Source organism: Oncorhynchus clarkii, chromosome 1 (assembly GCF_045791955.1).
Source record: "Oncorhynchus clarkii lewisi isolate Uvic-CL-2024 chromosome 1, UVic_Ocla_1.0, whole genome shotgun sequence".
Taxonomy (NCBI): Eukaryota; Metazoa; Chordata; class Actinopteri; order Salmoniformes; family Salmonidae; genus Oncorhynchus; species Oncorhynchus clarkii.
The window spans coordinates 61,611,609-61,637,624 of NC_092147.1; the positions used below are offsets into that span (position 1 = coordinate 61,611,609).

Consider the following 26,016-nt stretch of genomic DNA (forward strand, 5'->3'; position numbering starts at 1 on the left):
CAAGAGAAGGCGTAGGCAAGACGGACAAGGTTTCATTTGACATTGGCTGGGATTCAATGAAACTACAGTTTGCTGGTATCGTGTTGGCTATCTACGGTACACCTTTGACGTCGGCTCAAGCTGAAATTAAAGGTAAAAATAGCTCTGCACAGGTAGTTTGTGTTTGTTTGAATCCCGGGCCATAAAAGCAGTTCTAAAATAAATCCTGGTAGAATTGTGGTGAACAACTCCTATTCAGACAGCACCAGCACCCCACCTTCTGCACGGCGGCCCACTCACAGAGGACCAGGGCCACAACGATGCGCTGCAGGGCAGACTTGGAGTTGAGGTGGAAGAGGAGCAGCTGGCCCAGCGACTCAGCCGGCCGAATGTCCTGGGAGGATGAATTGAGCTGCGGGTCGCAAATACACCGACACAGGGCCCCCAACAGCCTGAAGTAGAGAAATAAAATTATTTTAGACATTCATCATTTATGCAAGTGTTGGAACTGGATTCGTCGCAATTCCACCACAGTGTGGTTTTGTTTTCCCCCTGGCCTTCTTTTGTCGGTCAAGAGAACACAAGTTTCAGTTTGCATACTGGTTAGTTCAGTGAGGAAAACAATACGCTGGGATGTGCGAAACATTTGCGTCGCAGCCGCTGCTAAATCAAATTAAATTGTATTGGTCACATACACATGTTTAGTAGGTGTTATTGAGAGTGTCGCGACATGCTTATGCGTCTAGATCTGACAGCAGTATCTACCAATTCCACAACAACTACCTAATACACACAAATCTAAGTAAAGGAATAAGAATCTATAAATATATGGATGAGCAGTGACAGAGTGGCTAAGATGCAATGATAGAAAGTGTAGTATATACATGAGATAAAAATGTTTACATATCTCGCATTACTTTAAGTGACTAGTGTTCCATTTACTAAAGTGGCCAATTAAATCAAGTCTGTAGGTAGGCAGCCGCCTCTGTGCTAATGATGGCTGTTTAACAATCTGATGGCCTTGAGATAGAAGCTGTTTTTCAATCTCTGTCCCAGCTTTGATGCACCTGTACTGACATCATCTTCTGAATGGAAGTGGGGTGAACAAGCAGTGGCTCGGGTGGTTATTGTCCTTGATGATCTTTTTGGCCTTCCTGTGACATCGGGTGGTGTAGGTTGTCCTGGAGGGCAGGTAGTTTTCCCCCAGTGATGCGTTGTGCAGACCGCACCACGCTCTGCAGAGCCTTGCAGTTGAGAGCGGTGCAGTTGCCGTACCAGGCGGTGATATAGTCCGACATGATGCTCTCTATTGTGCGCCTGTAGAAGTTAGTGAGGGTTTTTGGTGACAAGCCACATTTTTTGAGCCTCCTAAGGTAGAAGAGGCGCTGTTGCGCCTTCTTCACCACACTGTGTGTGCGTGGACCATTTCAGTTTGTCGGTGATACGTACACGGAGGAACTTAAAACTTTCCACTTTCTCCACTGCAGTCCCATCGATGTAGATGGGGGGGGTCAACCTCTGCTGTTTCCTGAAGTCCACGATCATCTCTTTTCTTTTGTTGACGTTGAGTGAGAGGTTAATGTCCTGACACCACACTCCGAGGGCCCTCACCTCCTCCCTGTAGGCCGTCTCATCGTTGTTGGTAATCAAGCCTACCACTGATGTGTCATACTGCAAACTTGATTATTGAGTTAGAGGCGTGCATGGCCACGCAGTCATGGGTGAACAGGGAGTACAGGAGGGGGCTGAGAACACACACTTGTGGGGCCCCAGTGTTGAGAATCAGCGTAGTGCAGATGTTTCCTACCTTCACCACCTGGGGTGCGGCCCGTCAGTAAGTCCAGGACCCAGTTGCAAAGGGCAGGGTCAACACCCAGCGACTCAAGTTTAATGATGAGTTTGGAGGGTAGTATGGTGTTGAATGCTGAGCTGTAGTCAATGAACAGGATTCTTACAAAGGTATTCCTCTTGTCCAGATGGGATAGGGTGCAGTGTGATGGCGATTGCATTGTCTGTGGACTTGTTGGGGCGGTAAAGCAAATTGAAATGGGTCTAGGATGACAGGTAGGGTGGAGGTGATAGGATCCTTGACTAGTCCCTCAAAGCACTTCAGGATGACAGGAGTGCTACGGGGCGGTAGGCATTTAGTTCAGTTACCTAGGCTTTCTTGGGAACAGGAACAATGATGGCCATCTTGAAGCAAATGGGGACAGTAGACTGGGATAGAGATTGATTGAATATGTCCGTAAACACACCAGCCAGCTGGTCTGCGCATACTCTGAGGACGCGGCTAGGGATGCCGTCTCGGCCAGCAGCCTTGCGAGGGTTAACCCATTTAAAATGTTTTACTCACGTCGGCCACGGAGAAGGTGCCCAAAGTTTTTGGTAGTGGTTCGCGTCGGTGGCACTGCTGTCCTCAAAGCGTGCAAAGAAGTTTATTAATTCGTCCGGAAGCAAGACGATGGTTTTCTTTTTGTAATCCGTGATTGTCTGTAGACCCCGTCACATACGTTTCGTGTTTGAGCCGTTGAATAGCGACTCCACTTTGACTCTATACTGACACTTTGCGTGTTTGATTGCCTTACGGAGGGAATAACTACACTGTTTGTATTCGGCCATATTCCCAGTTGCCTTGCCATGATAAGATGCGGAGGTACATGCTTTGTGCAAATGCTGTCATCAATCCACGGTTTCTGGTTAGGGAAGGTTTTAATATTCATAGTGGGAACAACATCTCCTATACACTTTCTTATAAACTCGCTCACCGAGTCAGCGTTGTTATCTGAGGCTACCTGGAACATATCCCAGTCCACGTGATCGAAGCAATCGTGAAACGTGGAATCCGATAGGTCTATCCGACACTGGTCCGACCAAAGCAAGGGCGCTTTCCGTTTTAGTTTCTGCTTATAGGAGTGGAGCAACAAGATGAAGTCATGGTCAGATTTGCCAAAAGGAGGGCGGGGAGGGCCTTGTATGCATCGAGGATGTTGGAGTAGCAATGGTTGAGTGTGTTACTCGCTTGTGTACTGCAATCGATATGCTGATAGCTAATTTGAGAAAAAGGCTACCTAAATTCTTTGTTAAAATCCCCAGCTACAATATATGCAGCCTCAGGATATGGTTTCCAGTTTGCATAAAGTCCAGTGAAGTTCCTTGATGACCGTCTTGGTATCCACTTGCAGGGGGATATACACGGCTGTGACAATAACGGAGGAGAGTTCTCTTGGGAGATAATACGGTCGCTATTTGATTGAGGAATTCTAGGTCAAGTGAACAAAAGGACTTGAGTTCCTGTACGTTGTTACAGTTACACCATGAGTCATTAATCATCGCTCTTCTTACCGGAGAGATGGTTATTCCAGTCGCGATGCACAGTCCAGGCGCGATGCACTGAAAATCCTGTTAGCTGTACTGACTCTGACAGCATGTCCCAAGCTAGCCATGTTTCTGTGAAACGGAGTATGTTACAATCCCGGATATCTCTTTGGAAAGCAACTTTTACCCTAATTTCGTCAACTTTGTTAACTAGGGACTGGACAATAGCGAGTAATATACTCAGAAGCGGTGGGTGGTGTGCGCGCATCCGAAGCCTCACTAGAAGACTGCTCCGGCACCCTCTCCTCCGGTTGCGTTGTTTTGAGTCGGCCTCTGGAATCAGTTTGAATGCCCTGGGAGGTGCAGACAAAGGATCCGCTTTGGGAAAGTCATATTCCTGGTCGTAGTGCTGGTTGTGCTGCTACCACTCCCCAAAAAATATGATTTTTTAAATAGTTTTCATGATAGTAATGTTTGAGTCACTCATAGCATAAGACCACTGCAAAATGTGTAAAATTGCAAGAAATTAGCTTTAAAAACAGCAAAAGTTTGTCTCTGCGTCCACTATCAGTCAACATACAGTGCATTCGGGAAGGACTCCAACCCCTTGACTTTTTCCACATTGTTACGTTACAGCCATATTCTAAAATAGATTAAATATTTTTTCCCCCCCTCAATCCACACACAACACCACACAATGACACAGCAAAAACAGGTATAGACATTTTTGCTAATTGAATACATATTTTAAATTGAAATATCACATTTACATTTGATAAGAATAAGTATTCAGACCCTTAACTTTGTGGAAACACCTTTGGCAGCGATTACTGCCTTGAGTCTTGGGTATGACTCTACAAGCTTGGCACACCTTGGCACATTTGGAGAGTTTCTCCCTTCTCTGCCAGTTTGGATGGGGAGTAGAGGTCGAACGATTATGATTTTTCATTGCCGATACCGATACCGATTATTGGAGGACCAAGAAGAGCAGATACCAATTAATCAGACTATTTTTTTTTATAATAATGACAATTACAACAATACTGAATGAACACTTATTTTAACTTAATATGATACATCAATAAAAATCAATTTATCCTCAAATAAATAATGAAACATGTTGAATGTGACTAATTCAACTACTACAAGTATCAAAGCGAGTGACGTTTGAAACGCTATTAGCGCGCACCCCGCTAACTAGCTAGCCATTTCACATCGGTTTTATAAGATAAGTTTAATGCTAGCTAGCAACTTACCTTGGCTTCAGGCAGGCTCCTTGTGAGGCAGGTGGTTAGAGCATTGGACTAGTTAACCGTAGGGTTGCAAGATTGAATCCCCCGAGATGACAAGGTAAAAATCTGTCGTTCTGCCCCTGAACAAGGCAGTTAACCCACCGTTCCTAGGCCGTCATTGAAAATAAGAATGTGATCTTAACTTCTTTAGGGTAGGGGGCAGCATTCGGAATTTTGGATGAAAAGCATGCCCAAATTTAAACGGCCTGCTACTTGGGCCCAGAAGATATGATATGCATGGATAGAAAACACTCTAAAGTTTCCAAACCTGTCAAAATAATGTCTGTGAGTATAACAGAACTGATTTGGCAGGCGAAAACCTGAGAAAAATCCATTCAGTAAGTCGTTTTTTAGGACTCACATTTGAGACTTAGGACAGAAATTTCAGTTCCTATGCCTTCCACTAGATGTCAACAGTCTTTAGAAATTGTTTCAGGCTTGTATTCTGATAAATGAGGGAGTAAGACCAGTCTGAATGAGTGGACCCTACTGTGTCACAGAGCTTTTTCATGCGTAATCCCGAGAGTGCCTTTCTTGTTTACCTTTTATATTGATGTCGTTATTGTCCGGTTGAAATATTATAGAGCATTTAGGCTAAAAACAACCTGAGGATCGAATATAAACATCGTTTTAAATGTTTCTATGAACTTTACGGATACAATTTGGATTTTTTGTCTGCCTGTTTTGACTGCGTTTGAGCCTGTGGATTACTGAAGAAAACGCGTGAACAAAACTGAGGTTTTTGGATATAAAGAGACTTTATCGAACAAAAGGAACATTTATTGAGTAAATGAATGTCTTCTGAGTGCCACCATATGAAGATCATCAAAGGTAAGGGATTAACTTTATCTCTATTTCTGACTTGTTTAACTCTTCTACATGGCTGTTTACTGTTTGTAATGATTTGTCTGCTAGCGTCCCACATACCATAGAGAGGTTAGCGTCCCACATATCATAGAGAGCTAAACTGACTTGCCTAGTTAAATAAAGGTGTAAAAATTATTATTATAATAATTGTTGTCCAAAAATACAGATTTCCGATTGTTATGAAAACTTGAAATTGGCCCTAATTAATCGGCCATTCCGATTAATCGGCCGACCTCTAATGGGAAGCATTGCTGCACAGATATTTCCAGGTCTCTCCAGAGAAGTTCGATCGGGTCCAAGTCCGGGCCACTCAAGGACATTCAGAGACTTGTCCCAAAGTCACTCCAGCGTTGTCTTGGCTGTGTGCTTAGGGTCGTTGTCCTGTAGGAAGGTGAACCGTCGCCTCAGTCTGAGGTCCTGAGCACTCTGGAGCAGGTTTATCATCAAGGATCTCTGTACTTTGCTCCGTTCATTTTTACCCTCGATCCTGACTAGTCTCCCTGTCCCTGCCGCTGAAAAACATCCCCACAGCATGATGCTACCACCACCATGCTTCACCGTAGGGATGGTGCCAGGTTTCCTCCAGACGTGACGCTTGGCATTCAGGCCAAAGTGTTCAATCTTGGTCTCATAAGACCAGAGAATCTTGTTTCTTATGGTCAGAGTCCTTTAGGTGCCTTTTGGCAAACTCCAAGCGGGCTGTCATGTGCCTTTTACTGAGGAGTGGCTTCCATCTCTAACATAAAAGCCTAATTGGTGGAGTGCTGCAGAGATGGTTGTCTTTCTGGAAGGTTCTCCCATCTCCGCAGAGGAACTCTGGAGCTCTGTCAGAGTGACCATCGGATTCTCGGTCACCTCCCTGACCAAGGCCCCTCTCCCCAGATTGCTCAGTTTGGCTGGGCGGCCAGCACTAGGAATAGTCTTGGTGGTTCCAAACTTCTTTCAAGAGTGATGAAGGCCGCCTCCCCAGTGGAGCAGTGGTCTAAGCTGAGCGTAAATACAGACCCGGGTTCAAACCCAGGCTGTGTCACAACTGGCCGTGACTGGGAGTCCCATAGGGAAGCACACAATTGGCCTGGTTAGGGGAGGCTTTACTTGACTCATCGCGCTATGACTCCTTGTGGCAGTCCGGGCGCCTGCAGGCTGACTTCGGTCACCAGTTGTACAGTGTTTCCTCTGACACATTGGTGCACCTGGCTTCCGGGTTAAGCGGGCAGGTGTTAAGAAGCGCGGTTTGGCATGACTTGACCTTTGCCTCTCTCGAGCATATTGGTGAGTTGCAGCGATGACACAATATCGACAATGGGGAGAAAAAGGGCCTAAAATACACAAAAAATGCTGAAGACATTTTTGGTATCCTTCCCCAGGTCTTTGCCTCGACACAATCCTGTCTCGGATCTCTACGAACAATGCCTTCGACCTCATGGCTTGGTTTTTCCTCTGACATGCACTTTCAACTGTGCACTTTCAACTGTGGGACCTTATATAGACTGGTGTGTGCCTTTCCAAATCATGTCCAATCAATTGAATTTACCACAGGTGAACTCCAATCAAGTTGTAGAAACATCTCAAGGATGATCAATGGAAACAGGATGCACCTGAGCTCAATATTGAGTCTCATAGCAAAGGGCCGGAATACTTAAGTAAATAAGGTACATTCTTTATAAATGTGCGAAAATGTATAAAAACCTGTGTTCACTTAGTCATTATGGGGTATTGTGTGTAGATTGATGAGGGAAAAAAAATGCGCATCCATTTTAGAATAAGGATGTGTAACGTGGAAAAAGTCAAGGGGTCTGAATACTCTCCGAATGCACTGAATACCAGGACGGCCAGGCACTAAGAGGCCTGGAGACAAAACGATGTGAACAGGCCAACCCGGAGTAGCAGCTGGCTGCAGATACCATACAGTGCTGCATTCAGTTCTTAATCTTAGTCTCTCAGGATCCAACCGCTGCCTACTGTCCCAAATCTACCATTTAGTGATTTTTCTTAAATCTCTCTAGGGATAAAAATTAGATTGAGGAATAGAAACAGAGACTAACTTAGCGGCCATGAGTCGAGCCCGTGTCACCACATAGTCCCGCGTCACTGGGTCCTCGGTCACGGTTTCTGCCCCGGCGATGTACTCCTGAACAGTCTCCTTCACTTGAACCAAGGCTCCCTGGCGAGGCTTCCCACCAGCCTTCTCCTGTCAAATGATATTAGAGAACATCTGTATCAGAACCCTGGGTCGAGTTCAGTAGGCCTGAAATGTTTATTTTTTGCCCAAAACGGACTACCATCTGAGGTTGTCCAATAAGAACAGTCACTTTTGTTTTCCGTTGCAAAAAATGTCTACAGTGTGCCCTAATGAATAGCGCCCTAGACTATTGCATCATACGAGGCAATATACAATCAGTGGCCAGTTTATTATCTAGTACCGGGTCGTTTCTCCCCCCTTGCCTCCAGAACCACCTGAATTATTTGGGTCATGGAAACATTGCTCATTTGGTATCAAGGGTCCTAACGTGTGCCAGGAAACATTCCCCACACCATTACACCACCAGCCTGTAACGTTGACACCAGGCAGGATGTGGCCATGGACTCATGCTGCTTACGCCAAATCCTGTGTCATCAGCATGACAACAGGAACCAGGATTCATCTGACCAGGCAATGTTTTCCACTCCTCAATTGTTCAGTGTTGGTGATCGCGTGCCCATTGCAGCCGTTTATTGGTTTTAGCCGATAGGAGTGGAATCTGGTGTGGGCGCCTGTTGCAATATCCCATTCGTGACAAGGACAGACGAGTTATGCGTTCCGATATGCCGTTCTGCACAACACTGTTGTACTGCACCGTTATTTGTCTGTTTGTGGCCCGCCTGTTAGCTTGCACGATTTTTGCCATTCTCCTTTGACATCTCATCAACGAGCTGTTTTCGCCCACATGACTGCAGCTGACTGGATGTTTAGTTTGTCGCCCCATTATCTGTAAAGCCTAGACAATGTCTTGCCTGAAAAGCCCCGGAGGCCGGCCGTTTGAGATACTGGAACCGGCGCGCCTGGAACCTACGATCATACCACCGCTCAAAGTCGCTTAGGTCACTAGTTTTGCCCATTCTAAAGTTCAATCGAACAGTAATTCAATGCCTTGATGCCTGTGCTTGCCTTATATAGCAAGCCACGGCCACGTGACTCTCTGTCTGTAGGAGCGAACCACTTTTGTTAACGGGGTGGTGTACCTAATAAACTGGCCACTGAGTGTATATCCTAAGGGCACACTCTAATTTTTGGAATAAGAGCACAATTGAGAATACAATCTGTAGCGAATGTAACGATCAGACCTAACGGAGTAACCATCCTCTCACCTTGCAGCGAGACTTGACTTCCAGCAGCATGTTGATGTCTATGGGGATGTGAGAGGCTTGCATCATCAGACAGAGCCAGGCGCCCATCCAGGGACAGCTGGCTGCTACTACGTACTGCTGAGGGGCCTGGCGCAGCAGCTCGATCCACACCTACAAGAAGACAAAACCCGTTAAAAACAGCAGCCAGGATTTACGGTTGCAAAATTCCTGGAACTTAATTTAAATTTCCCTTGTTTTCCCCAAATCCCAGAATCAGGAGGGAATAAGCAGGAACATTTGAATCAATCAACCAGGATTTCTGGAAAACCAGGGAATTTATTGAAAAATTACAGGAGTGTAGCATCCCTAGTCAGGATATATGACGTTAGCCATGTTTCCATTAACTTGTCCAGTGATTTTTTTGTTGACATTTAGAACGTTTGTAAAGAAAACAGATGCAACAATTTCCTGCTAGGGTGCATTTCCATTTAACAATCATGTCGAGGCCTCCCGGGTGGCGCAGTGGTTAAGGGCGCTGTACTGCAGCGCCAGCTGTGCCATCATAGTCCCTGGGTTCGCGCCCATGCTCTGTCGTAACCGGCCGCGACCGGGAGGTCCGTGGGGCGACGCACAATTGGCCTAGCGTCGTCCGGGTTAGGGAGGGCTTGGTCGGTAGGGATGTCCTTGTCTCATCGCGCACCAGCGACTCCTGTGGCGGGCCGGGCGCAGTGCGCGCTAACCAAGGTTGCCAGGTGCACGGTGTAGCCTCCGACACATTGGTGCGGCTGGCTTCCGGGTTGGATGCGCGCTGTGTTAAGAAGCAGTGCGGCTGGTTGGGTTGTGTATCGGAGGATGCATGACTTTCAACCTTCATCTCTCCCGAGCCTGTACGGGAGTTGTAGCGATGAGACAAGATAGTAGCTACTACAACAATTGGATACCACGAAATTGGGGAGAAAAAGGGGTAAAAAAATAATAATAATAAATAAATAAAAAAATCATGTCGATAAAAACAGCTGGACGTAATGACGTCACAAAAATAAAATAAACATCTGCAAAAACCTAGGGTAATTTTTAAAAAAGTGACGTTTTTCCATTCCGCATTTAGGCAAATTCAGCATGAATAAATTGACGACAGCATGTATGCCCTCCCACCTCCCATCTGTTTCATGACTCAGGTATCCTGGGAAAGCCAGCATGGATAGAATGCAATCATTTATTCATATTTGCCATATTCCGATAATGCTCATGTGCCAAAATATCGCCACGGTCTGTGCCATGGTGAAACTTGCACTCCTGTAGATCTGAAATAACTTATTTTACCAGGTAAGTTGACTGAGAACACATTCTCATTTACAGCAGCAACCTGAGGAATAGTAACAGGGGAGAGGAAGAGGGATGAATGAGCCAATTGGAACCTTGGGATGATTAGGTGGCTGTGATGGTGTGAGGGCCAGATAGGGAATATAGCCAGGACACCGGGTGAGCACCCTACTCTTACGATAAGTGCCATGGTATCTTTAGTGACCACAGACAGACAGGACACCTGTTTAACGGCCCATCCAAAAGAAGGTACCTTACACAGGGCAATGTCCCCAATCACTACCCGGGGACATTGGAAGACATACAGTGGGGAGAAAAAGTATTTGATACACTGCTGATTTTGCAGTTTTTCCTACTTACATAGCATGTAGAGGTCTGTAATTTTTTATCATATGTACACTTCAACTGTGAGAGACGGAATCTAAAACAAAAATCCAGAAAATCACATTGTATGATTTTTAAGTAAATCATTTGCATTTTATTGCATGACATAAGAATTTGATACATCAGAAAAGCAGAACTTAATATTTGGTACAGAAACCTTTGTTTGCAATTACAGAGATCATACGTTTCCTGTAGTTCTTGACCAGGTTTGCACACACTGCAGCAGGGATTTTGGCCCACTCCTCCATACAGACCTTCTCCAGATCCTTCAGGTTTCGGGGCTGTTGCTGGGAAATACGAACTTTCAGCTCCCTTCAAAGATTTTCTATTGGGTTCAGGTCTGGAGACTGGCTATGCCACTCCAGGACCTTGAGATGCTTCTTACGGAGCCACTCCTTAATTGCCCTGGCTGTGTGTTTCGGGTCGTTGTCATGCTGGAAGACCCAGCCACGACCCATCTTCAATGGTCTTACTGAGGGAAGGAGGGTGTTGGCCAAGATCTCGCGATACATGGCCCCATCCATCCTCCCCTCAATACGGTGCAGTCGTCCTGTCCCCTTTCCAGAAAAGCATCCGCAAAGAATGATGTCTCCACCTTCATGCTTCACGTTGGGATGGTGTTCTTGGGGTTGTACTCATCCTTCTTCTTCCTCCAAACACGGCGAGTGGAGTTTAGACCAAAAAGCTAAATGTGTCTAATCAGACCACATGACCTTCTCCCATTCCTCCTCTGGATCATCCAGATGGTCATTGGCAAACTTCAGACGGGCCTGGACATGCGCTGGCTTGAGCAGGGGGACCTTGCGTGCGCTGCAGGATTTTAATCCATGACGGCGTAGTGTGAAAACCCAATGGTTTTCTTTGAGACTTTGGTCCCAGCTCTCTTCAGGTCATTGACCAGGTCCTGCCGTGTAGTTCTGGGCTGATCCCTCACCTTCCTCATGATCATTGATGCCCCACGAGGTGAGATCTTGCATGGAGCCCCAGATCGAGGGTGATTGACCGTCATCTTGAACTTCTTCCATTTTCTAATAATTACGCCAACAGTTGTTGCCTTCTCACCAAGCTGCTTGCCTATTGTTCTGTAGCCCATCCCAGCCTTGTGCAGGTCTACAATTTTATCCCTGATGTCCTTACACAGCTCTCTGGTCTTGGCCATTGTGGACAGGTTGGAGTCTGTTTGATTGAGTGTGTGGACAGGTGTCTTTTATACAGGTAACGAGTTCAAACAGGTGCAGTTAATACAGGTAATGAGTGGAGAACAGGAGGGCTTCTTAAAGAAAAACTAACAGGTCTGTGAGAGCCGGAATTCTTACTGGTTGGTAGGTGATCAAATACTTATGTCATGCAATAAAATGCAAATTAATTACTTAAAAATCATACAATGTGATTTTCTGGATTTAAAAAAATAATAATATTCCGTCTCTCACAGTTGAAGTGTACCTATGATAAAAATTACAGACGTCTACATGCTTTGTAAGTAGGAAAACCTGCAAAATCGGCAGTGTATCAAATACTTGTTCTCCCCACTGTATATTTATTTATTAGTACCTGTCAAAAAAGTTGGATACAACTACTCATTCAAGGCTTTTCTGGGCAGGTAGCCTAGTGGTTAGAGTGTTGGGCCAGTAACCGGAAGGTTGCTGTATCGTAACCCCGAGCTTACAAGGTAAGAATCTGTCGTTCAGCCACAGAGCAAGGCAGTTAACCCACTGTTCCTGAAGACGTGGATGTCGATTAAGGCAGACCCCCGCACCTCTGATTCAGAGGGGTTAGGTTAAATTCCCTTTGTTTATTTTTACTATTTTCTACAATGTAGAACAATAGTGAACACATCAAAACTATGAAATAACACATATGGAATCATGTAGTGTTACATTTTTGTTTAAAAAAAATAAAGTTTTAAATAAATCAAAATATATTTTATATTTGACAATCTACAAAGTAGCCACCCTTTGCCTTGACAGCTTTGCACACTCATGGCATTCTCTCAACCAGCTTCATGAGGTAGTCACCTGGAATGCAGTTCAATTAACAAATGTGCCTCGTTAAGTTAATTGGTGGAATTTCTTTCCTTCTTAACGCGCTTGACCCAGTCAGTTGTGTTGTGACATGGTAGGGGTGGTATACAGAATATTGCCCTACTTGGTAAGAGACCGAGTCCATATTATAGCAAGAACAGCTCAATTAAGCAAAGAGAAACGACAGGACCGCCACAGGAAAGGACGACCCAGTTACCTCTGCTGCAGAGGATGAGTTCATTATTTTCTCTTTAACTAACTAGGCAAGTCAGTTAAGAACAAATTCTTATTCACAATGACGGCCTACCCCGGCCAAACCCTAACAGCGCTGGGCCAATTGCGTGCTGCCCTATGGGACTCCCAATCACGGCCGTATGTGATCCAGCCTGGATTCGAACCAGGGTCTGTAGGGACACCTCTAGCACTGAGAGGAAGTGCTTTAGACTGCTGTGCCAATCGGGAGCCCAGCCTCAGAAATTGCAGCCCAAATAAATGCATCAGAGTTCAAGTAAAATACACATCTCAACATCAACTGTTCAGAGGAGACAGCGTGAATCAGGCGTTCATGGTCAAATTGCTGCAAAGAAACCACTACTATAGGACACAAATAAGAAGAGACTTACTTTGGCTCAGAAAACAAAAAACAAAAAAAGACCGGTGGAAATCTGTCCTTTGGTCTGATGAGTTCAAATCAGAGATTTTCGGTTCCAACCGAAAAAGTGAACGAATGATCTTCGCATGTGTCGTTCCCACCGTGAAGCATGGAGGAGGTGTGATGGTGCTTTGCTGGTGACACTGTCAGTGATTTATTTAGAATTCAAGGCACACTTAACCAGCATTGCTACCACAGCATTATGCAGCGATACACCATCCCATCTGGTTTGATTTGATTTGCGCATAGTGGGACTGTAATTTATTTTTCAACAGGACAATGACCCAACACACCTCTAGCCTACGTAAGAGCTATTTGACAAAGAAGGAGAGTGATGGAGTTCTGCATTAGATGACGAGAACCCTCCGAAATCACCTAACCTCAAACCAAATTGAGATGGTTTGTGATGAGTTGGATCGCGGAGTAAAGGAAAAGCAGCCAACAAGCGCTCTGCATGTGGGAACTCCTGCAAGACTGTTGGAAAAGCATTCCAGGTGAAGCTGGTTTAGAGAATGCCAAGAGTGTGCAAAGCTGTCATCAAGGCAAAGGGTGGCTACTTTGAAGAATATATTTTTACTACATGATTCCATACATGTTATTTCATAGTTTATGTCTTCACTATTATTCTACAATGTAGAAAATAGTAAAAATTAAGAAAAATCCTAGAATGAGTAGGTATCCTATATATATATATATATATATATGTATTTTAATTTATTTATTGACCTGAAGATAGAATGCCTCCTACTGGCACTCCTAACCCCACTTCCAGCAGCATCTGGTCTCCCATCCAGAACCAACCCTGCTTAGCTTCAGAGGCAAGTCAGCAGTGGGATGCAGGATGGCATGCTGCTGGCAAATTCAGGAATTCTTGAAAGTCAGGATAATCTTTGTCATCTCGCAAAGAAAACATTTTCTAGTTGATTTTTTTTTATTTGCAAGCAGAAGGCACTTAGAATTAAATGCATTAAATGGCCTCACGTGCATCAAAATCATTTGGCAATCATTTATTCGAAAAACCTTGTTGCCATCATTTGTCGCAAATAAAAAGTTAGACAAAAGACAACTTCACCCGTTGAACGGATAAAAATGTTGTCGATCTTTAGAAAATGTCTCCTATATCTGCCATTTTTTATGACACGTCACAATAATTTGTTTGCGAAATTGCTTTTGTCGAATAAACCTGGGTCAATGGAAACCCGCCTCGTGTGGTGTGTGTCTCAAACCTTTTGGATGAGGTCCAGGATCTCCTGATTGCTCTCCAGGATGCAGGACTGGAAGATGTGTCGGAGCATGTCTTGCAGGACCTGGTTGAGCCATAATGCACAGCTCTGGAACAACACAAAGCAGATTTCAGTTATGACAACGAAGAGTTGTATTCATACATTAGCGTTCCAAAAATTGGCCCAACCTCAAAATGGATGACTAGACAGGGCGCTCGCGTGCGCCATAGCATGCATGTTGATTTTGTCCACACACACCAGACGCGATACGGACAAGCAGGTTGATATCTCAAAACTAACTCTGAACCAACTGTAGCTAATTTGTCCTGGGATATAAACATTGGGTTGTTGTTATTTTACCTGAAATGCACAAGGTCCTCTACTCCGACAATTAATCCACAGATAAAAGGGTAACCCGAATTGGTTTCTAGTAGACTCCTCTTCCAGGCTTCTTGTTCTTCTTTGGACTTTATATGGCGTTTTGCAACCAACTTTAAGGTGCATTACCACTACCAACTGCACTGTGGACCTCAGGTCATCTTTCAATCATCCACGTGGGTGACATATGCTCCTAAAAACCAATGAGGAGATTGGAGAGGCGGGACCAAGTTCTATTTTAGCGTCTGGCTATGCAGCGTTGTTGACGTGTGCAAGCAGTGTGGCTGCAATGACTGAATAACATGTATACATTTATTTTGTAATGCGAGTGGTGTGGTCAGCATGTAAGGCCCTACGTGTGTGGAGACAGGAGAGGATTTGATTGGTACAGGCAATATGGTGAAACTTCCACCTAGCCTATCAGGGGGAAAGGCAGAGCTATTACCTCATTACTTACACCTGTCAAATCCTCTCAGATTTGACACTAGTGCATAGGGGTCAATTTAGGATTGGGCCATTGACATATTTCTCTTACAAACCCACCTGGTCAGCTTTGGATAGTAGGGTGAAAAGGGTCTCTAGTGCGGCCCGTCTAACTGATGATATGGTGTGTCTAAGGAATGGCCAGACCCGAGGAACGAGGACCGTTAGGGACTGCTGCATGCTGGAGGGACAAAAAGAGAGCGTTGTTGGGCCTATCATCCCTTGACAAAGTTGTCCTTAGTACATCCTAAGCACACTAGACGTTTCATTGACAAAGGGAACCACAACAACAAACCCGTACTGGTTTGAATGTTTCTCAGCCATAAACACCATTGACTTTACAAGACCTGCTTTTTACCGCAATTTTTAGCGCACATTTTTGACTGTAGATCATCGGAATGTTCCTTAAAGTACATGATTTCTGTGATGTAGTGGGAGAAGAGGTTATACCTGTACAAACAGACAGTCACTCACCTGCACTGTCGGACTTGAGGGTAGGCGAGCAGAGAGGACAGTAGGGTCATGATGCTGTTGGTGGAGGCTGTCAGGTCATCCAGCTCCAGGAGAGCGTCCCACAGGGAGTTCACTATGAATGGGACCTGAACAATACCGGGAAAAAAAGGGAAAAAAACAGCAGTCATGATCTACACAAAACAGAGACAACTGCTATGGTTAGCGCCGTACTGAAAAAAAAACAGAGCAAATAAACATCAAACTGGGTTGTGTTCATCAGCAAACTCAATGGAAAACATTTTTGCAATGGGAAAAAACGAAAATGTCCAGGTAGTCCATCCTGATTTCAATCAGTTCTCTTCCATTTGGTGCCAACTGAACACACCCTATTGTGCCATAGACATGCCAAGAATTTTGAGCACCACTTCTGCGCGCGGACGGCACCCACCCCGCAGACCCCACAACGGCACGGGCGACACCTACACTGCTCAAATCAAATAGTCAAATTGTGTTTTTTTTTGCCTTATGTTGGCAGAAGACTGCCTAAGTAGGAATGGTAGGCTGTTCTTCAGTAATTAATTATACTGAACTAAAATATAAAAAAACGCAACAAGATTTTACTGAGTTACAATTTATATAAGGAAAATCTGTCAATTTAAATAAATTCATTTGGGCCTAATCTACGGATTTCACAACTGGGAATACAGATATGCATCGGTTGGTCACATATACCTTTAAAATGTATTGTGGCCTGTCTAATGTTGTCACACATATTTTCAATGTCTGTGCGAAGTCTCTGGATATTGGAACACGGCGACCCAGAGCATCCCAAACATGCTCAATTGGTGACAAATCTGCTGAGTACGCAGGCCATGGAAGAACTGGGACATTTTCAGCTTCCAGGAATTATTTACAGATCCTCGCGACATGGGGCTGTGCATGATCATGCTGAAACATGAGGTGATGGCAGAGGATGAATGGCACAACAATGGGCCGTAGGATCTTATCACGGTATCTCTGTGCTTTCAAATTGCCATCAATAAAATGCAATTGTGTTTGTAGCTTATGCCTGCCCATACCATAACCCTACCATGGGGCACTCTGTTCACAACGCTGACATCAGCACACCGCTCGCCCACACAACACCCCTACAGGTGGTCTACAGTTGTGAGGTCGGTTGGACGTACAGCCAAAGTCTTTCAAACAACATTGGAGGCGGCTTTAACGTTCAATTCTCTGGCAACAGCTCTGATGGACATTCCTGCAGTCAGCATGCCAATTGCACGCTCCATCAAAAAGTGCCGTTGTGTGACAAAACTGCACATTTTAGAGTGGCCTTTTATTGTCCCCAGCACAAAGTGCACCTGTGTAATGACCATGCTGTTTAATCAGCTTCTGGGAAATCCATCCACCTGACAGGTGTGGCATATCTTGGCAAAGGAGAAATGCTCACTAACAGGGATGTTAACAAATTTGAGAGAAATAAGCTATTTGTGCATATTGAACATTTCTGGGATCTTATTTCAGCTCATGAAACATGGGACCAACACTTCATGTTGCGTTTATATTTGTTGCGTTTATATATTAAAGGTGGGGTTGATGTAAGAGTCAATTTCCCCCTCAAGAAGTTGGAGCATTTAGCATTATTTTTACCTGTAATTGCCATTTCCTAAAACTTAGTCTTAAATGATAAACAATGTAGCCAACATGGAAGTCTTGTGTTTCATCCTTAAAATGTCACATTATTCTAGGTAAAAATTTAAGGGGTAAAGATTATTCTCATTATTAGGTGTCTATGTGGCTAGTCTAGTGAAAATGGCTTCTTACATTTTGTTTGGGGAGATAATTCAGAACAAATCAATTGCTGGATGCAAAGCAGCTAGTAGTCTAGCTCACCGTAGGATATTAGGAATAGGAAACTGAACTAGGCCTATAGGAGCTTGTTTCAGATCTCCCTCTCTGACCTAATCCATCAAGTTAAGTCTGAGCCACTAGGCTACCATTCGTTCAACATGCCTCGTTGACATCGGTGAACTGACTATTATCATCATTAGCAGCCTACTGTCGACACACGGCTATTTAAAGAGGACCGACCAAGAACTGATTAAGTAACATAGGTCTACTAATCTTTAAGAGTCTAACGTAACGGTTTCTGTTTCCATCCATGCAGCAACACACACTGAACTACAATAAGTGCTTTCTGGGATCAGAGCAGACCGCTAGAGATCGAGTCAGTAAATCACAATGTGCCAACTAGAAGACTGTTTTAGGGTCGAGTTTTTCTCGTACCGGCGAACTTTCATCTCAAATTGCGTGTATGCTGGGCAAAATGTGTGCAGGTTGGCCAGGTCTGAAGAAGTTTACAATGACAACAAAGGCAAAGCCATGGGACAGGCATAACAGAGGAGTGAGGTTGGAGAGAGGCTAAGGAGCAGTTAAGGTGACCACGTGTAAAGAGTGACTGTGGAGAGGAGCTCCTGTCTGACCTTGTTGGGGAGTAGCTGCACTAACCCGTCCACCACAGGGATGAGGGCCGCGGCCGCCACCGCTCTGACATCATCATCCAGGTCCTGCAGCCCCTGCGTGATGGCAGGGAGCACCCGTGGAAGCAGAGCGGATATCAGGTCCTGAGAGGAAAGCGAGGGAGCGAGGAAAAAAAGGTTATAGAAAGACAATAAGTGCAGTTCAGAGATCATGAACTAGATGCAGCCTGTTTTTTGCTCAGAAAACTTGGGGGGGGGTCAAATAAATTAATGCATGTATAAAACACTTGTTTTACTGCCTTAAAATGGATAACACACATCATGCATGTTGGGTGGCAGAGGCAAGCAGACAAAACAGGAGGTTAGTGGTACCTGTCTGACTGCCAGGCCATACTTGATGCCCAGAAGACCCCCGTGCCGGACCTCCCACTGGTCCTCCGTCAGCAGCTTCAGCAGGATGTCTACTGTCATGGCAACACCGCTGTCAGTCATGTGGCGCAAGGCCACGCCCAGTGTCTGGGCACAGGTCTCTCGAACCGGAGCCACCACCTGACCAGAGACAGCATGTTAGACAAACAGCAAAGCCTGACTCGTAAATGATAGTGAGTGGGGTTGCAAAATTCTGTAAACTCTTGTTTTTTTTGTTCTTGGAATATTGTAACCTTACCCCAGAAGAGTAGTCACCAACCTTTTGAGTCAAAGATCATTATATATAAATACAGTTGAAGTCAGAAGTTCACATACACCTTAACCAAATACATTTAATTTAATTCCTGACATTTAATCCTTGTAAAAATTCCCTCTCTTAAGTCAGGAAGAATCACCCCTTTATTTTGAAAATGTGAAATGTCAGAATAATAGTAGAGAGAATGATTTATTTCAGCTTTATTTCTTTCATCACATTCCCAGTGGGTCACAAGTTTACATACACTGAATTTGTATTTGGTAGCACTGCCTTTAAATTGTTTAACTTGCGTTAAACGTTTAAGGTAGCCTTCCACAAGCTTCCCACAATAAGTTGGGTTAATTTTGGCCCATTCCTCCTGACAGAGCTGGTGTAACTGAGTCAGGTTTGTAGGCCTCCTTGCTCGCACACGTATTTTCAGTTGTGGCCACAAATGTTCTGTAGGATTTAGGACAGGGCTTTGCGATGGCCACTCCAATACCTTGACTTTGTTGTCCTTAAGCCATTTTGCCACAAATTTGGAAGTATGCTTTAGGTCATTGTCCATTTGGAAGACCCATTTGCAACCAAGCTATCACTGATGTCTTGAAATGTTGCTTCAATATATCCACATAATTTTCCTCCCTCATGATGCCATCTATTTTGTGAAGTGCACCAGTCCCTCCTGCAGCAAAGCACCCACACAACATGATGCTGCCATCCCTGTGTTTCACGGTTGGGATGGTGTTCTTTGGCTTGCAACCCTCCAACTTTCTCCTCCAAACATAATGGTCATTATGGCCACAGAGTTCTATTTTTGTTTCATCAGACCAAAAGACATTTCTTCAAAAAGTACAATCTTTGTCCCCATGTGCAGTTGCAAACAGTAGTCTGGATTTGGAGCAGCGGCCTTCATCTTGATATAGGACTCGTTTTGCTGTGGATATCGATAATTTTGTACCCGTTTCCTTCAGCATCTTCACAAGGTCCTTTGCTGTTGTTCTGGGATTGATGTGCACTTTTTGCACCAAAGTACGTTCATCTCTAGGAGAAGGAACGCGTCTCCTTCCTGAGCTGTATGACGCCTGCGTGTTCCCATGGTATTTATACTTGTGTACTATTGTTTGTTCAGATGAAAGTGTTACCTTCAGGCATTTGGAAATTGCTCCCAAGGATGAACCAGACTTGTGGAGGTTTTTTTTCTGTGGTCTTAGCTGATTTATTTTGATTTTTCCCATGATGTCAAGCAAAGAGATACTGAGTTTGAAGGTAGGCCTTGAAATGCATCTACAGGTACACCTCCAATTGACTCAAATTATGTCAATTAGCCTATCAGAAGCTTCTAAAGCATGACAATTTTCTGGAATTTTTCAAGCTGTTCAAAGGTACAGTCAATTTAGTGTATGTAAACTTCTGACCCACTGGAATTGTGATACAGTGATTTATATGTGAAATAATCTTAGTCTTTAAACAATTGTTGGAAAAATGACTTGTGTCATGCACAAAGTAGATGTCTTAACTGACTTGCCAAAACTATAGTTTGTTAACAAGAAATGTGTGGAGTGGTTGAAAAACAAGTTTTAATGACTCCAACCTAAGTGCAAGTAAACGTGCGACTTCAACTGTACATACGTACATACATACATAGCCTTGCAAAAGTATTCATCCCCCTTGGCGGTTCTCCAATTTTGTTGCATCACAACTTGTAATTTACATGGATTTTTTAATTGGATCTCATGTAATGGACATGCACAAAATAGTCCAAAATGGTGAAGTGGAACGATTTTTTTTTTTTTTTTTACTTGTTTCAGAAAATTCAGAAAAATACAAAACGTAAAAGTGGTGCATGCATATGTATTCACCCCCTTTGCTATGAAGCCCCTAAATAAGAAGTTATGTAACCATCACCTCAAAAGCTAAATAAAGTTCACCTGTGTACAATCTAAATGTCACATGATCTCAGTATGAACTCAGCAAAAAAAAAAGTCCTGTTGCGGTCAACACCGTTTTTTTTCAGCAAAATTAACATGTGTAAATATTTGTATGAACATAAGATTCAACAACTAAGACATCAACTGAACAAGTTCCACAGACACGTGACTAACAGAAATGGAATAATGTGTCCTGAACAAAGGGGGGTGGGTCAAAAGTAACAGTGAGTATCTGGTGTGGCCACCAGCTGCATTAAGTACTGCAGCGCATCTCCTCCTCATGGACTGCACCAGATTTGCCAGTTCTTGCTGTGAGATGTTACCCCACTCTTCCACCTTTGCACCTGCAAGTTCCTGGACATTCCTGGGATGAATGGCCCTAGCCCTCACCCTCGATCCAACAGGTCCCAGACGTGCTAAATGAGATTGAGATCCGGGCTCTTCGCTGGCCATGGCAGAACACTGGCATTCCTGTCTTGCAGGAAATCACGCACGGAACGAGCAGTATGGCTGGTGGCATTGTCATGCCAGGATGAACCTGCAAGAATGGTACCACATGAGGGAGAATATCTTCCCTGTAACGCACAGCGTTGAGATTGCCTGCAATAACAAACTCAGTTCGATGCTGTGAGACACTACCCCAGACCATGACGGACCCTCCACCTCCAAATTGATCCTGCTTTAGAGTACAGGCCTTGGTGTAATGCTCATTCCTTCGTCGATAAACGCGACTCGTCAGTGAAGAGCACTTTTTGCCTGTCTGGTCCAACGACAGTGGGTTTGTGCCCATCGCCGCCGGTGATGTCTGATGAGGACCTGCCTTACAACAGGCTACAAGCCCTCAGTCCAGCCTCTCTCATCTTATTGCGGACAGTCTGAGCACTGATGGAGGGATTGTGCGTTCCTGGTGTAACTCGGGTAGTTGTTGCCATCCTTTACCTGTCCCGCAGGTGTGATGTTCGGATGTACCGATCCTGTGCAGGTGTTGTTACACGTGGTCTGCCACTGCAAGGATGATCAGCTGTCCGTCCTGTCTCCCTGTAGCGCTGTCTTAGGCGTCTCACAGTGCGAACGTAGCAATTTATTGCCCTGGCCACATCTGCAGTCCTCATGCCTCCTTGCAGCATGCCTAAGACACGTTCACGCAGATGAGCAGGGACCCTGGGCATCTTTCTTTTGGTGTTTTTCCCCAGAGTCAGTAGAAAGGCCTCTTTAGTGTCCTAAGTTTTCATAACTGTGACCTTAATTGCCTACCATCTGTAAGCTGTTAGTGTCTTAATGACCATTCCACAGGTGCATATTCATTAATTGTTTATTGAACAAGCATGGGAAACAGTGTTTAAACCCTTTACAATGAAGATCTGTGAAGTTATTTGGATTTTTACAAATTATCTTTGAAAAGACAGGGTCCTGAAAATAGGATTTTTTTTTTGCTGAGTTTATAGATCCCTGTTCTGAAAAGCCCCAGAATCTGCAACACCACAAAGCAAGGGGCACCACCAAGCAAGCGGCACCATGAAGACCAAGGAGCTCTCCAAACAGGTCAGGGAGAAGTACAGATCAGTGTTGGCTTATAAAAAAATATCTGAAACTTTGAACATCCCACGGAGCATCACTAAATCCATTACTTAAAAATGTAAAGAATATGGCACCACAACAAACCTGCCGAGAGGGCCGCCCACCAAAACTCACAGACCAGGCAAGGAGAGCATTAAATCAGAGACAACAAAGAGACCAAAGTTAACCCTGAAGGAGCTGCAAAGCTCCACAGCGGTGATTGGCGTATCTGTCCATAGGACCACTTTAAGCCGTACACTCCACAGAGCTGGGCTTCACGGAAGAGTGGCCAGAAAAAAAGCCATTGCTTAAAGAAAAAAAATAAGCAAACACATTCAGTATTCACCAAAAGTCATGGGGAGACTCCCCAAACACATGGAAGAAGGTACTCTGGTCAGATGAGAATTTAGTTTTTCGGCCATCAAGGAAAACGCTATGTCAGGCACAAACCCAACACCTCTCATCACCCCGAGACTACCATCCCCACAGTGAAACATGGTGGCAGCATCATGCTGTGGGGATGTTTTCATCAGCAGGGACTGAGAAACTGGTCAGAATTGACAGAATGATGGGGCTAAATACAGGGAAATTCTTGAGTGAAGCCTTTCAGTCTTCGAGATTTGAGACTGGGAAGGAGGTTCACCTTCCAGCAGGACAATAACTCTAAGCATACTGCTAAAGCAACACAAGTGATTTAAGGGGAAACATTTAAATATCTTGGAATGGCCTAGTCAAAGCCCAGATTTCAATCCAATTGAGAATCTCTGGTATGTCTTAAAGATTGCTGTACACAAGCAGAGCCCATCCAACTTGAAGGAACTGGAGCAGTTTTGCCTTGCCAGAAATCCCAGTGGCTATATGTGCCAAGGTTATAGAGACATACCCCAAGAGACTTGCAGCTGTAATAAGGTGGCTCTACAAAGTATTGACTTTGGGTAGAAATAGTTGTGTGCTCAAGTTGTGTGTGTCTTGTTTGTTTCACAATGACAAAAAAAAAATAAAAAAAATAAAGTGCATCGAAGTGGTAGCCATATTGTGTAAATCAAATGACACAACAACCCCTCCCCCCCCAAATAAATCTATTTTAATATCCAGGTTGTAAGGCAACAAAATAGGAAAAAAATGCCAAAGGGGGGTGAACACTTTCACAAGCCACTGTACATACACATTTTTGTAAACACAAGCCTATCAACATTACCCAAATGAAAAACAGTTCTGTAGCAATGTTTGTGCCGTAGGCTATAAGCCCAATACATTTATCACTGCGTATTAGCAATGCTTCAATTGCCCTGCCAATGTTCTCAAAATTATGAAATGACATATTTTTAAATGAGGTATATGATCACACTAGTAATGGATAATTTGTTGTATTATTTATGAGGCTCAGCTAAGTGAGCATAATCATTTCACTTTCTTGTGGACTGATGGCCTACATCTGATGGAAGGGAGGAAGCAGCAGTGAGGCTGCCTCTCACCGGATTCAACGTCCCACTGTCCTCAACTGAGAAACAAGGGATCGTCTTCTAGCTCATGGCAAAACTCAACACACCATTATTTCTGCTTCATACAGCAATTCATGTGGTTACTCCTATGACCAGAGAAAGTGAAATATTCCTACATAAATTTTTTTTTTTTTAAAGACAGGCCGCTAATAACAACAATGCAAGCGTATCCTAACTCCTAAGTCACCGCTGCAGTGCTGGTTGTAGCATGTGGAAGTAAGGAAAATGCACATTATGGCTTATAAAGGTGTTGAACAAAGTGTTGACAGTGAAGAACAACAATCTACACATAAAAACAGCAGCTCTTTGCTGTATTTATCGAGTCTCTCTCTAGTCATGGTTTAAAACGTTTAGAAATCTCACAGTAGGCTTGTCAGCTTTGCTGTCTGTTTGAGGCTTCTTTTTGCAGTCTATGGCTCGAAGAAACTGTGCTGACAGTGATCTGAGCTCTGATTGGCCAGCAGTAGGCCTATAGGTGCACTTGATTTGTTCTCTGGGCCTGCCGGGTAGGCATCGTCCCACCTTGAGACACATGAAATGGTTCAGAATGGGAACACTGCCTTCCCAACGCTAGGGCTGCTGAATCAAGTGCACCTACCACCAACAGCGCGAAACAAAAAAATAGGAACGCAAAGCTTTATCGTTAGTATTTTTTTTTACAGATATGTTTAGTGATAGACTAGGAATGCCTTGGAGATCAACCGGTTGGTGACCACTGTTATATTGAATTAAATTCAGCCACCCCAGGACACGGTAGATTGGTATGCTACAAGACACACCTCATCAGAGACAAAATCTCCGAAACGGTCCAGAGCAAAGACACAGAGCAGCCGGATGACCACATCCTCCAGCCACTCCTGGTGGTGCCGTGCCATCTGGAAATGGTCAAAGGTCAGACACTATTGTGGTGAAATCCATTATAGGTAAATTTAAATATTTATGTTTGGTTTGAATGAAGGTTGCATAGAGAGAAGTCAGATACAGTACCTGTTCTGCAGTGCTTCCCACCAGCTTCCCACCTCCAGCGCCTTGAGACTTGAGGATCTCCCTGAGGCCTGTGCCTGCGCCGTGACGAATCTGGACACAAAGACAGAGCACTAGTAGCTGCACAGCTTATTTTAGTCTACATGCTGCCTGTTGTGTTATACATTGGATCCTTAAAAGAACAATACAGTGAACAAAAATGCAACATTTAAAGTTTTGGTCCCATGTTTCATGGGCTGACCTAAAAATAAAAAATAAAAAAAAATAAATGTGGAACAAGCTAATTTCTCTACAATTTTGTTTACTTCCCTGTTTGTGCACATTTCTCTTTTGCCAATATAAGCCATCCACTTGACAGGTGTGGCATATCAAGAAACTGATTAAACAGGATGATCATTCAGGTGCACCTTGTGCTAGGGACAATAAAAGGCCACTAAAATGTGCAGTTGTGTCACAATGCCACAAATGTCAAGTTGAGGGAGCAAGCAATTGGCATGCTGACAGAAAATAATTAGTTAATTTCTCTGCCCTAAACCGCCTACGTCATTTTAGAGAATTTGGCAGTAAGTCTAATCGGCCTCACAACCGCAGACCACGTGTAACCACGCCAGCCCAGGAACGCCACATCAAGCATCTTCACCTGCAGGATTGTCTGAGACCAGCCACCCGGGCAGCTGATGGAACCGTGGGTTTGCACAACCAAAGTATTTCTGCACAAACTGTTAGAAAGTCTCAGGGAAGCGCATCTGGGTGCTCAATATACTAACTAGGGTCTTGACCTGAATGCAGATCAGCATTGTAACAGACTTCAGTGGGAAAACGCTCACCTTCAATGGCCACTGGCAAAGTGTGCTCCCAGTTTCAACTGTACCGGTCAGATGGCAGACAGCGGGTATTGCGTTGTTTGGACGAGCTGTTTGGTGATGTCTACATTGTGAACATAGTGCCACATGGTGGCGGTATGGTATGGGCAGGCATAAGCTACAGACAATAAACACAATGTGCATTCAAATTACCATCAATAAAATACAAAACATACCACAACGAGATCCTGACGCACCTTGATGTGCCATTAAATCCGCCACCATCTCATGTTTCAGCATGATAATGCAAGAGCCCATGTCGCGAGGATCTGTACACAATTCCTGGAAGCTGCATACTCCGACATGTCACCCATTGAGCATGTTCGGGATGCTCT

At 44.3% G+C, this 26,016-nt stretch overlaps 1 protein-coding gene across 1 annotated transcript in view; it reads right to left on the reverse strand.

Moving 5' to 3' along the window:
• Positions 1-26,016, reverse strand: part of LOC139410082 (TATA-binding protein-associated factor 172-like) — a 74,904-nt gene that overhangs the window by 28,027 nt on the left and 20,861 nt on the right. The window contains exons 9-18 of the mRNA XM_071155523.1: positions 24,822-24,911; positions 24,614-24,709; positions 18,553-18,729; positions 18,184-18,324; positions 15,719-15,843; positions 15,305-15,425; positions 14,387-14,491; positions 8,802-8,951; positions 7,499-7,644; positions 257-431 (exon numbers count right to left, since the gene is read on the reverse strand). Of these exons, the coding sequence (XP_071011624.1) occupies positions 257-431; positions 7,499-7,644; positions 8,802-8,951; positions 14,387-14,491; positions 15,305-15,425; positions 15,719-15,843; positions 18,184-18,324; positions 18,553-18,729; positions 24,614-24,709; positions 24,822-24,911 (1,326 nt within the window). The remainder of the gene's footprint in view (positions 1-256; positions 432-7,498; positions 7,645-8,801; positions 8,952-14,386; positions 14,492-15,304; positions 15,426-15,718; positions 15,844-18,183; positions 18,325-18,552; positions 18,730-24,613; positions 24,710-24,821; positions 24,912-26,016) is intronic.